Genomic DNA, 16213 nt, shown 5'->3' on the forward strand with positions numbered 1-16213 from the left:
GAGAAAAAATAATTAAAATCGTTATAACCGTTTTTCAGCTTTGGACGTACTAACGCACACAAATTTATTATTATATGTATATGTATATGTAGATTACAACTGGGAAACAAACCAGAACCAAAGCTGCTCAACACTACACTTGTAGCACTTTTGTTTTTGTTTTGCCACGAATCATAGGCACAGATTCAAATTCACACTTTGAATATAAAAAAAAATTTCATAGCACTCCCATATGCCCTCACATATAATTTCGAATCATAGGAAAATGCTTGAATTTCTTATGAAAGTGCCAAGAAAAAGCACTCCCGTATGAAGCTCAGGCACTTTTGTATTATAAAAAAATGTACACTAACAATTTGACAACTAACAAGTAAGGAAGGCTAAGTTCGGGTGTAACCGAACATTACACACTCAGCTGAGAGCTTTGGAGACAAAATAAGGGAAAATAATCATGTTGGAAAATGAACCTACGGTAACCCTGGAATGTGTTTGTATGACATGGGTATCAAATGAAAGGTGTTAATGAGTATTTTAAAAGGGAGTGGGCATTAGTTCTATACGTGGACACCTTTTAGAGATATCGCCATAAAGGTGGACCAGGGGTGACTCTAGAATGTGTTTGTACGATATGGGTATCAAATGAAAGGTGTTAATGAGTATTTTAAAAGGGAGTGGGCCTTAGTTCTATAGGTGGACGCTTCTTCGAGATATCGCCATAAAGGTGGACCAGGGGTGATTCTATAATGTGTTTGTACGATATGGGTATCAAATGAAAGTTGTTAATGAGTATTTTAAAAGGGAGTAGCCCTAAGTTGTATATGTGAATGCGTTTTCGAGATATCGACCAAAATGTGGACCAGGGTGACCCAGAACATCATCTGTCGGGTACCGCTAATTTATTTATTTATGTAATACCACGAGCAGTATTCCTGCCATGATTCCAAGGGCTTTTGATTTCACCTGCAGAACTTTTTCATTTTCTTCTACTTAATATGGTAGGTGTCACACCCATTTTACAAAGTTTTTTCTAGAGTTATGTTTTGCGTCAAAAAACCAATCCAATCACCATTTTTCATCCCTTTTTTCGTATTTTGTATAGAATTATGTCATTTTTCATTTTTCATTTTTCATCTGAGATGAGTGCCCAGAAACCTACATACCAAATTTCATCAAGATACCTCAAAATTTAGTCAAGTTATCGTGTTAACGGACAGACGGACGAACGGACGGACGGACGGACATGGCTCAATCGAATTTTTTTTCGATACTGATGATTTTGATATATGGAAGTCTATATCTATCTCGATTCCTTTATACCTGTACAACCAACCGTTATCCAATCAAAGTTAATATACTCTGTGAGCTCTGCTGAACTGAGTATACAAAGTGATATTTTAACTGGTATAAAGTTAGTCGGAGTCAATATCGTCGACATGCTCTGGTTCACATAATAAGCCAATAACTTCACTCGTTAATGCTCGCCGCTTTGACCTAGGGGTTTTCCGCAAACTGTTTATGAACGGGTCTGACGATATCAGCAATCTGTGCAGCAAATCCAAGCTACTACAAATTCTTCACTTTTGTGTGGTGAAAAGTTCCCGATAGTTTCGTGCATCTTTGTTTCTGGACTCTTGAGCTTCTTCCGAATGTTGACCAATAGGAAGAATAGCAGACACGATTATACTCTTTCCATGAAACAGAATTTTATGTACACTCACTGGCATATTGTACCAAGCATATTCGCTGCCACATAGTGGTCAAAACCTTCAGAATTTATTTGAAACCCACATCCTATGCATGAAAGTATTGTATGAAACCTTTTCAAAAGATTAATGTTTATGCCGGTTATGTCTGATGTTTTTTCAGGATCTCCAAAGAATCTTCTCGCAGTGTTGTTATCATTTGTGTTGCCGGTTTTTTGCTTTGGCATATCAATCAAAAGACCAACTTCTTTCCTGAATCTATTTTGGATATGTTCTTTCTTCTTTTTCATGTTTCCTTATTTTCTTCGCCACACACGCACCAGGTCTTCATTTCCATTCGATAAGCGATGTGTAGCATACATTCCATGCATCGTATCCAAGAATGTAAAGGTGAAATTCCGAAAGCAAGGCTTTTGTCAACATTTCGCTCTGACAGGGCTCGCATATTGTTATATCTTTTGGAGAATCCCCACATATGTAGCACTTTTGCGATGATGTATATGCCGACAGAGCGTTAGGTAGGCGTTTATATGATGTATACATACATATGTATATTCCCGGATCTAGTATTGTAGACCTGAATTGAGGACATTCCATTGTTAGGTCACTGCGCTTCATATGTGAGCGAGGGTATAGAGACCTTAAGTTGGCGATTACAAAGAAAAACTCAAAATTTTGCAATGGTTTGTTTTTTATCTGAAACTATATGAAATTCCCTTTAATTTGTATGTATTCGTTCAATGGAATTGGGCGGAATCAGGCAAGTTTTATTCTATTGAAAACGAAAAATTTTCTAAGCTTACAAAACTTTTAGTGGCTGTCTAAAACAAAAAAAAAAAAATTTTAAAAATGCCTACGTGGCTGAAACTTACTAATGCTGTTATAAACTACCCAAGTATGTTAAATAGAAAAGTTTGAAGTCAAAACATATATCGAAAAATCCACCACGTGGCCACAAAGTTGGTCAAAAATTTTACACTGTGAGATGATTTTTACACTTGTTTCAATTATCCAAGTTTCATAATGCTTATCATGGTGATCGTGGATCTTTTACTTTGCTGTGTATACATTTTCTTAACAGTTGGTTATTAATCTGTTGCATGTCAAAACATTTTTGAGATTGGAGAACATTGTTTTTTGGACGTTTGGCATCCTAAAAGTGAAAAAAGTTACACTGTGCGCCGGCGCGAAATCCTTTAAATTATTTTTGTCAAATGAATTGTTAAAAAGAAAAAAACGAAAGGGTGAAATAAAAAAAGCACCAGCGACCGAAAATAAAAAGTTAAAGACAGAAATAAAAAATACAATTGTATATAAAAACAAATAATACGCTGTTCGGTACGGACATAAAAAACAAAAAAGTGATAACAAAAAGTGTTACAATCAAAAAAATTAATTAAAACGTATGTATCCAAAAATAAATAAAACTTACTATGAAAAAAAAAATCAAATAATTTTACTACAAAAATAAATGTGCTACACAAAAAAAGTTGATAAGTGTGTATCATTAGTGTGGAAAAAAAACATTTTTTAAATTATTTTACAAAAGCAAATTAAAAAAATAAAAAACTTTTTATTTACTTACTTACTTACTTAATTGGCGCTTAACCGTCTAAACGGTTATGGCCGTCCAACAAGGCGCGCCAGTCGCTCCTTCGCTCCGCCAACCGGCGCCAATTGGTCACACCAAGGGAGTTTAAATCGTTTTCCACCTGGTCCTTCCAACGGAGTGGGGGCCGCCCTCTACCTCTGCTTCCATAGGCGGGTTCCGATAGAAACACTTTCCTGGCCGGAGCATCATCTTTCATTCGCATAACATGGCCTAGCCAGCGCAGCCGCTGCGTTTTAATTCGCTGGACTATGTTGATGTCTGCGTATAGCTCGTACAGCTCATCATTAAATCTTCTTCGGTACTCGCCATCGCCAACGCGTAGAGGTCCAAAATCTTTCGAAGAACTTTTCTCTCGAACACTCCCAAAGCCGCTTCATCTGCTGTTGTCATGGTCCATGCTTCTGCCCCATATAGCAGGACGGGTACGATAAGTGACTTGTAGAGTATGATTTTCGTTCGCCGAGAGAGGACTTTACTTTTCAATTGCCTACCTAGTCCAAAGTAGCATTTATTGGCAAGATTGATTCTTCGCTGGATTTCAGTGCTGATGTTGTTGCTAATGTTGATGCTGGTTCCCAAATAAACGAAGTCTTTTACTATTTCGAAATTATGGCTGCCAACAGTAGCGTGGTTGCCAAGGCGCATATGCGCTGACTCTTTGCTCGATGACAGCAGGTACTTCGTTTTGTCCTCATTCACCATCAAACCCATCTTTACCGCTTCTTTTTCCAGCTTGGAGTAAGCAGAACTAACAGCGCGGGTGTTTAGGCCGATGATATCAATGTCATCAGCATATGCCAGTAATTGCACGCTTTTATAGTATATTGTTCCAGTGCGGTTAAGTTCTGCAGCTAGTATAATTTTCTCCAGCATCAAATTAAAGAAATCGCACGATAGGGGGTCACCCTGTCTGAAACCTCGTTTAGTTTCGAACGGCTCGGAGAGGTCCTTCCCAATTCTGACTGAGCTGATGGTGTTGCTCAACGTCATTTTGCACAGCCGTATAAGTTTTGCGGGGAAACCAAATTCAGACATAGCGGCATATAGGCAGCTCCTTTTCGTGCTGTCGAAGGCGGCTTTAAAATCGACGAAGAGGTGATGTGTGTCGATTCTCTTTTCACGGGTTTTTTCCAAGATTTGGCGCATTGTGAAAATCTGGTCGATGGTAGATTTACCAGGTCTGAAGCCGCACTGATAAGGTCCAATCAGCCGGTTCACGGTTGGCTTCAATCTTTCGCACAATACACTTGAAAGGACCTTATATGCGATATTAAGAAGGCTGATTCCACGATAGTTGGTGCATTTTGCAGTATCCCCCTTCTTGTGGACTGGGCAAAGAACACTTAGATTCCAACCGTCGGGCATGCTTTCGTCCGCCCATATTTTGCTAAGAAGCTGCTGCATGCGCCTTACCAACTCCTCGCCGCCGAACTTGAATAGCTCCGCAGGCAATCCATCAGCGCCCACGGCCTTGTTGTTTTTCAATGTGGTTATTGCTATTCTAACTTCGTCATAATCGGGCGGGGGGACATATATTCCATCATCATCGATTGCGGGATCGGGTTCTTCATCTCTGCGCGGTGAACTGCTGCCTCCATTTAGGAGAGCAGAGAAGTGTTCCCTCCATAATCTAAGCACTCTCTGGACATCAGTTACAAGGTCGCCGTTTTCATTCCTACAGGAGTTTGCCCCGGTCTTAAAACCTTCCGTCTGTCGCCGTATTTTTTGGTAGAATTTTCGGGCGTTATTCCTGGTGCCTAGCAGCTCAAGCTCCTCGCACTCACGCCTTTCTGCTTCTGCTTTTTTCTTCCTGAAAAGGCGTCTCGCTTCCCTTTTCAACTCACGATAGCGTTCACAGACTCCTCTTGTCGCGCTCGCTTTTAACGTAGCCCTGTAGGCAGCGTCTTTTCTTTCGGTTGCAACGCGGCATTCTTCATCATACCAGTTGTTTTTTCGTGGCCGCCGGTAACCAATTTTTTTCCTCGGCGGCAGTATGAAGTGCTTTGGAGATATGCTCCCACTGCTCCTGTATTCCTTCAGGATGAGTTGTGCCCTCAGAGAGCAGGTGCGAGAGTCGAGTTGCGAAATCATTGGCAGTCTGTTGTGATTGAAGCTTTTCGACGTCTAGCTTTCCTTGTGTTTTTTGTTCCTTGTTTTTAGCCGCGTTGAGGCGGGTGCGTATTTTGGCTGCAACGAGATAATGGTCCGAATCGATGTTAGGTCCTCGGATCGTTCGCACATCTAAAACACTGGAGGCATGCCGTCCGTCTATCACAACGTGATCGATCTGATTGCGAGTATTTCGATCAGGAGACAGCCATGTAGCTTGATGTATCTTTTTATGCATGAACCTCGTGCTTGATATGACCATGTTTCGAGCACCGGCAAAGTCAATCAGCCTCAGTCCGTTAGGAGAAGTTTCATTGTGTAGGCTGAACTTTCCGACTGTAGGGCCAAAAACACCTTCTTTGCCCACCCTGGCGTTAAAGTCGCCAAGCACGACTTTTATATCATGACGGGGGCAGCGCTCGTATGTGCGTTCTAATCGTTCATAAAAAGTGTCTTTCACCTCACCGTCTTTCTCCTCTGTCGGCGCATGGGCGCAGATGAATGATATATTAAAAAATTTTGCTTTTATTCGAATAGCGGCGAGACGCTCGTCCACAGGCGTGAACGCCAGCACTTGGCGACAAAGTCTCTCTCCCACCACGAATCCGACGCCGAAACTGCGCTTATTCGCATGGCCACTCCAATATATGTCACAATTTTTGATCTTCTTTCTTCCTTGCTTCGTCCAACGCATTTCTTGGATGGCGGTGATGTCAGATTTTGCTTTGACGAGGACATCAACCAGCCGGGCATATTTACATAAAAGTAATGTGTACATATGTGCATAGTATTGAACAAGAACAAAAAAAAAAAGTTAAGTATATAAAAAACAAAATACATAAAGTGAAGGAAGAAAGAAATACAATTTAAAACAAACAGTAAAATTTATTATGTACCAAAAAAAACCAAGTAAGGAAGGCTAAGTTCGGGTGTAACCGGACATTACATACTCAGCTGAGAGCTTTGGAGCCAAATAAGAGAAAATCACTACGTAGGAAAATTAACTTAGGGTAAGCCTGGAATGTGTTTGTATGACATGGGTATCAAATGGAAGGTATTAAAGAGTATTTTAAAATGAAGTGGGCTATAGTTCTATAGGTGGGCGCCATTTCGGGATATCGCCATAAAGGTGGACCAGTATGGGTATCAAATGAAAGGTGTTAATGAGTATCTTAAAAGGGAGTGGGCCTTATTTCTATAGGTGGACTCCATTTCGGGATATCGCCATAAAGGTAGATCAAGGGTGACTAGAATGCGTTTGTACGATATGCGTATCAAATGAAAGGTGTTAATAAGTATTTTAAAAGGGAGTGAGCCACAGTTCTATAGGTGGACGCCATTTCGGGATATCGCCATAAAGGTAGACCAGGGGTGACTCTATAATGCGTTTGTACGATATGAGTATCAAATGAAAGGTGTTAATGATTATTTTAAAAGGGAGTGGGCCTTAGTTCTATAGGTGGACGCCATTTCGGGATATCGCCATAAAGGTAGACCAGGGGTGACTCTAGAATGTGTTTGTACGATATGATTATCAAATGAAAGGTGTTAATGAGTATTTTAAAAGGGAGTGGGCCTTAGTTCTTTAGGTGGACGGCTTTTTCGAGACATCGCTATAAAGGTGGGCCAGGGGTGACTCTAGAATGTGTTTCTACGATATGGGTATCAAATGAAAGGTGTTAATTAGTATTTTAAAAGGGAGTGGGCCTTAGTTCTATAGGTGGACGCCTTTTCGATATAACGCCATAAAGGTGGACCGGGGGTGACTCTAGAATGCGTTTGTACGATATGAGTATCAAATTAAAGGTATTAATGAGGGTTTTAAAAGGGGAGTGGCCCTTAGTTGTATATGTGAAGGCGTTTTCGAGATATCGACCAAAATGTGGACCAGGGTGACCCAAAACATCATCTGTCGGGTTCCGCTAATTTATTTATATATGCAATACCACGAACAGTATTCCTGCCAAGATTCCAAGGGCTTTTGATTTCGCCCTGCAGAACTTTTTCATTTTATTCTATTTAATATAGTAGGTGTCAGACCCATTTTACGAAGTTTTTTCTAAAGTTAAATTTTACGTCAATAAACCAATCCAATTACCATGTTTCATCCCTCTTTACATATTTGGTATAGAATTATGGCATTTTTTCATTTTTCGTAATTTTCGATATCGAAAAAGTGGGCGTGGTCATGGTCGTATTTCGGCCATTTTTTATACCAAGATAAAGTGAGTTCAGATAAGTATGTGAACTAAGTTTAGTAAAGATATATAGATTTTTCCTAAGGTTATCGTGTTAACGGCCGAACGGAAGGGCAGACGGTCGACTGTGTATAAAAACTGGGCGTGGCTTCAACCGATTTCGCCCATTTTCACAGAAAACAGTTATCCTTATAGAATCTGTGCCCCTACCAAATTTCACGAGGATTGGTAAATTTTCGTTCGACTTATGGCATTAAAAGTATTCTAGACAAATTAAATAAAAAAGGGCGGAGCCACGCCCATTTTGAAATTTTCTTTTATTTTTGTTTTTTGTTGCACCATAACATTATTGGAGTTGAATGTTGACATAATTTACTTATATACTGTAAAGATATTAAATTTTTCGTTAAAATTTGACTTTTAACAAAATTTTTTTTAAAAAGTGGGCGTGTTCGTCATCCGATTTTGCTAATTTTGATTTAGCTCACATATAGTAATAGGAGTAACGTTCGTGCTAAATTTCATCATGATATCTTCAACGACTGCCAAATTACAGCTTTACTAATTTTCTACTTTGCCCCATCGTTTCATCGCTTTATCCGTCTTTGGTAATGAATTATCCCACTTTCGATTTTTCGAAATTTTCGATATCGATCTGAGATGAATGCCCAGGAACTTACATACCAAATTTCATCAAGATACCTCAAAATTTACTCATGCTATCGTGTTGACGGACAGACGGACGGCTCAATCAAATTTTTTTCGATACTGATGATTTTGATATATGGAAGTCTATATCTATCTCGACTCCTTTATACCTGTACAACCAACCAATCAAAGTTAATATACTCTGTGAGCTCTGCTCAACTGAGTATAAAAAAAAAACTTAAAAAAAAAACGAGGAGCACACTACAACGAAGCAGAAATGACAACGAGACCAACAAAAACTACATTTGTACATTATACTTAAAGAAAATGTCTGAGTAAATACTTTCTTCACGCACAAATACACTCCCTTCGATAATAGTGCGGACTCAAATTCCACAAATGGGGATATTATACCATGCGATTCATGGATCCGGATCCTGGTTACATAACCAATATCATAGAGCCTAAACGGCAAAAAACTCTCATTCCTTTACCCACTGGTACCAAAACGTACAGTCTCTTCCAAAATCGTTCGTCGGTTTTAGTAATAATCGCACAAACGGCAAATAAGTTTCCTAATCTTACTCCAACGGATCATTTCATTGCCCGGTTTTATATACCCTAAATGTTCGTTGCTTCATACATCTACTTAAATATGTACATAAAAATATATTCGTACATATGTACCTGCACAGTTCGGTAATATTCGCATAACGCACTTGTATACCTTTTTGCTTAAACCCAAAACCCACCCTCAGCAAATCAAGTGCATTGGCACTGCTAATAAAAAGGTATTATGGTACACCACTGTTGTCACCCGCAAATATTTTCTAACAACATATATATATATATATATTATATATCTATAATATAAAAATAAGTCACTGAATTGGGTTGAGAGAAAAATTATAAAAATTGCCTAAAAAAGTCTAAAAACACCACTTTTGTAGTTAAAAATCATAAAATACATGCATCTATACTCTTTCGTTCCATATGTATTATAAAGTTATATAAAGTTCTATTTTTTTGGTATATTTGTATGTATATGCTAATGTCTGTGCACCAAGGAGACTTAATTCTTCAATATATTTTTTATGATAATTTGTATGCTGGCCGTAAAGACAAAATAACTGAGGATAATTTTTTATTTTTTTCATGGCAGCCCTAATTGAGTTTTTTTCACGAATTTTTCTTATTAAAATTTTTTCGAAATTTGTGTAAACTGTGCTCATTCATAGTGAATAAGTTTTATCATAATAAGAGTGTTATTTTTTAAACAATTTCAATTTAAACATTTTGCGCAAAATTTAATTTTTTTTTGCTGTCTGATTACTTTCTGAATTTTGACGTCTGAAATTTGACATCTGAATTTTTTTCAGTCTGGAACACAGCAATGTCGAGAGAAGGCGTCATTTCCAATCGAATTATGGAATATGTATAATACACCAAATTGGGTGAAGTCGGTACAAATAATTCTATCGAAGGGTGGCACAACGTCACTCGAAGTGCGTTTGGACACATCCTAATATACACATGTAGACAAAAGTGTTCGTCATTCAACGCATGTGCTCTTTAATAATATACCACGCCCATAACTTTATTAAAATATTATTAGTTATTACTCCTATATTGCTAATAGAAAATGCTCGCAATGTGTTTTGAATTCGAAATCAAAAGAAGACAGCCTATAAAATTTTTGTGATTGTAGCAGCATAAGTGTGACAAGAAAAAAATTTAGGTGCGTCACCTTGAATTAATTAATAAAAATAATAGAATATATTAGTTTCTGATATTTGGTTTGTCTTCCATTGGACTTTACGGCTTCTTGAAACCGATTAGGCATCGAATGCACCAATTTTTTTGTAACATCAGGACCGATTTTTGCAAATTCTTCCTTTTAAATTCCTTTAGTAAGTTTTTTGATGTTATAGCCCGTTCTCTGATCTTTCTGTCAAGATGATCCCATAGATGTTCCATGGGATTTAAGTCCGGTGATTGTGGGTTGTTTTTAAGGTATGGGGAGTGTTATATAAGATCCACAATCGAACAATTTCGGCAGTACGCTTGGGGACGTTGTCGTGCTGAAAGTGATAATCGGATTCTATGCCTAGCTTTTGCGCGCTCTTTGTCAAATTTTCTTTTAGTATACTCACGTAGGTATACTTATCTATAGTATTTTCTATAAAAACGAGTTCTCCAACCCCAGCAGACGACATACAACCCCATACCATGACTCCACCGCAAACGATTTAATCGACTTTCATTTGCTCAAGCGCATTTATGCAAGAAAGTTGAGTTTTGGGACAAGGTGATATTTTCCGATGAGAGTGAGTTCTTTGTTTACCGATCAGATGGACGTACTTTGGTTTGGAGAAGGCAGAATACCACATTAAATCCAAAGAATATTCTAACCAACGCATAACTTTACCATATGATTCCATACGAAGTATGGACTATGAATAAAGAAAATATGCAAAGAAGGCAATTGGGGTAAGGTTTATAACAACTAAGGCATGACGTGGCTGAATGCGTTTATAACACTTCAACCATCGTAGGAGTGCAGGGTTCGAATCCCACTCCCGGGAGAAAAGGCTTTGAAGAGATTTAAAAAAGGTATAATCGAAACAGCTGTTACCTTGTCCGTCCTGATGTCACGTTGTTTAAATTTTTCCCAAATTATTAAATAAATTCTAACTACGGTTAAATACGGTGGCGGTGTAGTCATGGTTTGGGGTTGTATGTCGTCTGCTAGGGTCGGAGAACTCGTATTTATAGAAAATACAATGGATAAGTATGCCTACTTGAGTATACTAAAAGAAAATTTGGCAAAGAGCGCGCGAAAGCTAGGCATAGAATCCGATTATTACTTTCAGCACCACAGCGTCCCCAAGCATACAGCCGAAATTGTTCGATTGTGGATCTTATATAACCCTCCCCACACCTTAAAAACAACCCACAATCACCAGACTTAAATCCCATAGAACATCTATGGGATCATCTTGACAGAAAGATCAGAGAACGAGCTATAACATCAAGAAACTTACTGAAGGAATTTAAAAGGAAGAATTTCCAAAAATCGGTCCTGATGTTACACAAAAATTGGTACACTCAATGCCTAATCGGCTTCAAGAAGCCGTAAAGTCCAAAGGAAGACAAACCAAATATCAGAAACTAGTATATTTCATTATTTTTATTAATTAATTCAAGGTGACGAACACTGTTGTCCACATAATTTAGTAATTATTTTACTTTAATCGTATTTATTTTAAATATTGAAGCGTTGATTAAAAGCTTTTCAGTACTATAACAAAGCTAATACATTGTAATAACTAATAAGATTTGAATTAAAAATATTTAAATAAAGTTGTGGGCGTGGAATATTATTAAAGAGCACATTCAGTAAATGAAGAACACTTGTGTCTATATGTGTATGTATATATCTTCATAAATAAAATAAAAAACGAACAGGCAATAATAGAAACAAAACTGCAGCAATTTTCAGCTGGAGACGAGCCATATCGGAAACGCAAGATAAAATATAAAGACTTGGTTTTTTTAATTTTGTAAATTCATTTGAAAATGACAAACGCGAAAAGATTTAATTAATTAATAAATAAAGAGTTTCTGAATTTTGAGAAAAATTTAATTTTTTTTTCTGTCGTCTGATTACTTTCTGAATTTTGCCTTCTGAAATTTGACTTCTGAATTTTCACTTCTGAAATTTTACTTCTGCAATTTGACTTCTGAAATTATACTTCTGAGTTTTGGCCTCTGAATTTTGTCTTTCTGAAAAAAGGGTTCTGACTAATGTTTTCTGAAAAAAGGTGTTTCTGCATTTTTGTTTTCTGTATTTATGGGGAGCACCAAATTTGGAAAAGATTCGTATCTGAACAGTCGGTTGTATGGGATATATGCCATATATACTACCGATCTCAACGATTTTTGCAGACAACAATATGTTCCATATACGACAGCAATTTGTAAATTTTGAAGGTCCTATCTGATAAATTGAGAAAGATATGACAAAAAAAACCTCTTCTGAAAAATCGGTTATATGGGGGATATATGTTGTAATGGTCCGATCCGGTCTGTTCCGACAATCTAATCTGACACCAAAATACATCCGTCGACCAAATTTCATCAAGATATCTTAACAATTGGGAGGCTAGTTTGCATTCAAACAGACAGACCTACATGGTTGAATCAACTCAGATCGTCATCGATAATTTCGGTATACTTATTGATGGTTCTATCTCTTCTCCTTTATAAACTTACAAATTTGAAATTCATGGCAAACTTAATATACCATTTCATTTTCATGAAAGGCATAAAGATATCAAAATCGGTTAAACCGTTTTTGAGTTTTAGCAAGACTAACGCACAGCTATTCATTTTAATATTTATAGATGTACAACTCAATATTAATGCAGTATATAGTGTGCCCTGAACAGTTTAAGTTAGTCTTTAGTTAAGTTCATACTATTAAGTATTCTACATATTCCTTGTGTAAATAATATGTCGTAATTTTTATAAAATGTATTATTTATTCAATTAAACTCTTATAATAAAGCAAAGTAATTTTAATTTGTAAAAATGAAAAAGTGCCAGACGTGTGGCTAAAAATCAGTTCTTGGAATTATTTTTTGCTTCCTTCTATTTTGACAGGTCACGGTAGAATTGTTCGGTTGCTTTTGGTGTTGCTCTGCAACAGGGTTGTTTGACGCCGCTGGCGGAGTTGCCACAATACCACCCCTGAAATGCTTCATTACCTGATTATAAAACAGTAGCGTAACATTTTAGTTCCTTAGGCAAATCTGATTTGACTGATCCAAACAACATTTTAGTTTTCTTATGTTTTCAAATCAACCGACTCTAATATATATGCCTATATTTTAATAATAACAGAAGCACAGATGGGTGAGGAAAGCAATAGAGGAAACAGTAACCAAAGCCATGAGGATGATATGCTGGATTCTGCTCGAAATGACGAGGTTATTCAAGATGATGAAAGCGATAATGATTTTCCGTTTAACGATCCAGAGACCGAGTCAGATTCCGATGACAACCACAGTAATCAAGATGCACAAAGAAGCTTGCAAACTGGGGCTACAGTTGGTTCTGAATCAGGTGACTTTTTGAAATTATATAAAATGTATGCTTGGATCGATACATCATTCCATTTCTGCGTTAACCACCTGACTAATCCTTTTAGAGTGTATAAATTGTGCACTTTTACCGTATAAAAATAACTAGTATCGACCAGGGTCGAAATTCCTCCAACTTGTATATTTTTCAACTCACTCTATGCATCCAGTGCTTAACTGCGTAATAGTTGAGCAGTGAGTGGAAAAATAGCAGCATCACTCAGTGATCGACATTTTTGTCCTTTATTTTGATTAAAAAACAGTCGGTTATATTTTATAAAATACTAGCGCAACCATATTTTATGTATATTTTCTGCTAAGAATGTAATAATGTACTACCCACTCTTGCATGAAATGCCAACATTTTTAAATTCGTTAACGTTATAAACAATTTGTTTATAACAACTTTGAAAAAAACCAAAACGCAAAAAGGTAACAATTCATATAGCATTACGTACATAAGTAATTTGAATTGTAGAACGTAAAAAATTATTACATAAAATAAGGTACATTTTCTTCATTAATTCAAGACTTCCGTAAATACAACATTCTTTGTTTAATTGTAAATTCCACGAATGAGAAAAGATTGCTTTTGTGGTGCCCCAGTTCGTGGCAGAGCGACATATAGTGGATCGTAAGAAAGGCCCTCATTGGTCTACGCAAACATAGTTAAAGGCTTTTCCTTGGGTTGAATTTTTTTAATTGGACTCTTTTGAATGTAAAAGTAGGTGTTTCGCCTTCTGCAGAGCCCGTTAATATGATCGCTTGTATGATATTAAGCACCAATTGCGTGAGTTGTAGTCGAGTACCATGACATAAATTGAGAGGCTTGAGATGGTATCCTAGAGGGGCTTAAAGAGTTAAAAATCTCCATTGGATAGTGAACAACGTCCTCTTTAACTGTCACTTCATCAAAAGAATTTTAAAATTGGCAATCTGTTTATATACTTTCACAAACAGCTTTATCAATTTCGTCTTCGGCTGAGTTCGTTGAAGTGACGATAGTTCATAGTCATATTAGCACTTGGAGTGCTTGTGGTGCAAGTTAGCTATATCTAAATATACATTATCTATAAATTCTTCAATTGTTCTGACGAAGAGTCCTACGATTTCCATCATTATTGCATAACCATCGCAGGTTATGGGCTCGTAGCAGTTGCCTGTTTTCAGTATGAAGGCCAGCTCCACAAATATTCACTCGCATGTTGGCTGACAATTTTAACGTTTGTACATTCGAACACATATCTGATTTCCTTATGCACTTTGGTAGCACTGGTAGAGTTTGTTAAAGTCTCCTGTGAATACAAATGTATGTTTGCCGCCTGAAAAGTTTTTAAATCTTTAAGTGATAAATCGACAGCATCGAGTGGCACTTATGAGACACTGTGCACGCGTCCCATATTATAAGCGATGCTTTCTGAAGAACATCGGCCGTGGGACAATATTTTTTATCGAGCATGCCTCCCTGTAGAAAAGTGTCAGCAGTGCTTGAAGAAGCAACTGCAACAGCAAGTTTACCTTCAACACGAACTTTAGCTAACAAAGTAAAACGTTTTACGTGTTCCCCCAGGCGCATCTATAAAAAAAATATATCCATAATTTTCTTCCACACTGGAGCAGACCCTGTCGTATACTCGTTTCTCTCTTTTTAGCTTGTGCTCATTTTCTAATGAAAATTGGTGCAGCTCTTGGGTGTTGTGAATTATTTAGCAAATGTTAGAAACGGGGTCTACGTCTGATCTACCGCGGTTAGATTTAGGAAAACCGAAATACTTTATACGTCCATATTTATCCATATAAAAACACAAAATTACCAACGAGAATAAAGATTGTAATTAAAAGACACAGAAAGGCTGCGTTTATTAGATTCTTGTGTTGCTTTGTACGGAATTGACTGTTTTGACCTTCCGCATTTGTCGCAAAACAATAACAAAGTAAAACACATTTTCGTTTTACATATAATTTGTTTGTTATTATGAAAAACAAAGCAATGCAATCGACATTCTGCGAGCAAAACACTTGCATTTGCCAAGAGTGAACTGATAGCTCACATATACATATTAGAGATATACACCGCCGATAAACGCCGCCGCCGATTTAGGTGTTTTTCGCACGCCGCCGCCGAATGTCAAAAATATCGGCGCGGCGGCGGCGTTCGGTGCGGTACTATATTTTCTACTCATTTATGGATGTCTAGGCCCTTTATTGTACATGTCGAAAATTGGTCCGATATGGTCGAAAGGGGTATCAAGGGATGCGCATCACTGCTAGTTATAATAATCAAATTGCGAAATTTAACTGTTGTTGTTGTAGCGATAATGACACCCCCCGAAGGCCCTGGGGAGTGTTATCGATGTTGATGGTCCTTCGCCGGATACAGATCCGGTACGTTCCGGTAACAAGCACCATATAGGTACTAGCCCGACTATCTCGGGAACGATTTGGTATGACCACATGCAACTTTCTAGGCCATCCCGCCCTCTCCTCCCTTACACCCATGAGGAGCTTGGGGTCGCTAGAGCCTCAGTTGTTAAAGAAACAGGATTCGTCACGGGTAGGTGAGATTGACAGTTGGGTTGGAGAAGCTATATATTGCGCTGGCAACCCCTTGAAATGGTTGCGCTTCACAACCCCTTGAATCAATTTGGTATTTTAGTTGCCTCTTACGATAGGCATACATACCGCGGGTATATTCTAAGCCCCCTAGCCCGCTGGGGGAGCGAAATTTGCCAAATTTAACTCTTTCTAACCGTTCAAAAGTTTTTTAAAAAACACGGATTTTGCATCAACCAATTCACG

At 37.7% G+C, this 16213-nt stretch overlaps 1 protein-coding gene across 4 annotated transcripts in view; it reads left to right on the forward strand.

The window, feature by feature from the left end:
• Positions 1-16213, forward strand: part of hyd (E3 ubiquitin-protein ligase hyd) — a 1108663-nt gene that overhangs the window by 389946 nt on the left and 702504 nt on the right. For 3 of the 4 annotated variants that reach the window (XM_067760031.1, XM_067760028.1, XM_067760030.1), the window contains one exon: positions 13176-13397. The exons of the other annotated variant lie outside the window; for it this stretch is intronic. In XM_067760031.1, coding sequence (XP_067616132.1) covers positions 13176-13397 — 222 coding nt within the window. The remainder of the gene's footprint in view (positions 1-13175; positions 13398-16213) is intronic. 4 annotated transcript variants of the gene reach the window in all.

Source organism: Eurosta solidaginis, chromosome 1 (assembly GCF_040869045.1).
Source record: "Eurosta solidaginis isolate ZX-2024a chromosome 1, ASM4086904v1, whole genome shotgun sequence".
Lineage (NCBI taxonomy): Eukaryota > Metazoa > Arthropoda > Insecta > Diptera > Tephritidae > Eurosta > Eurosta solidaginis.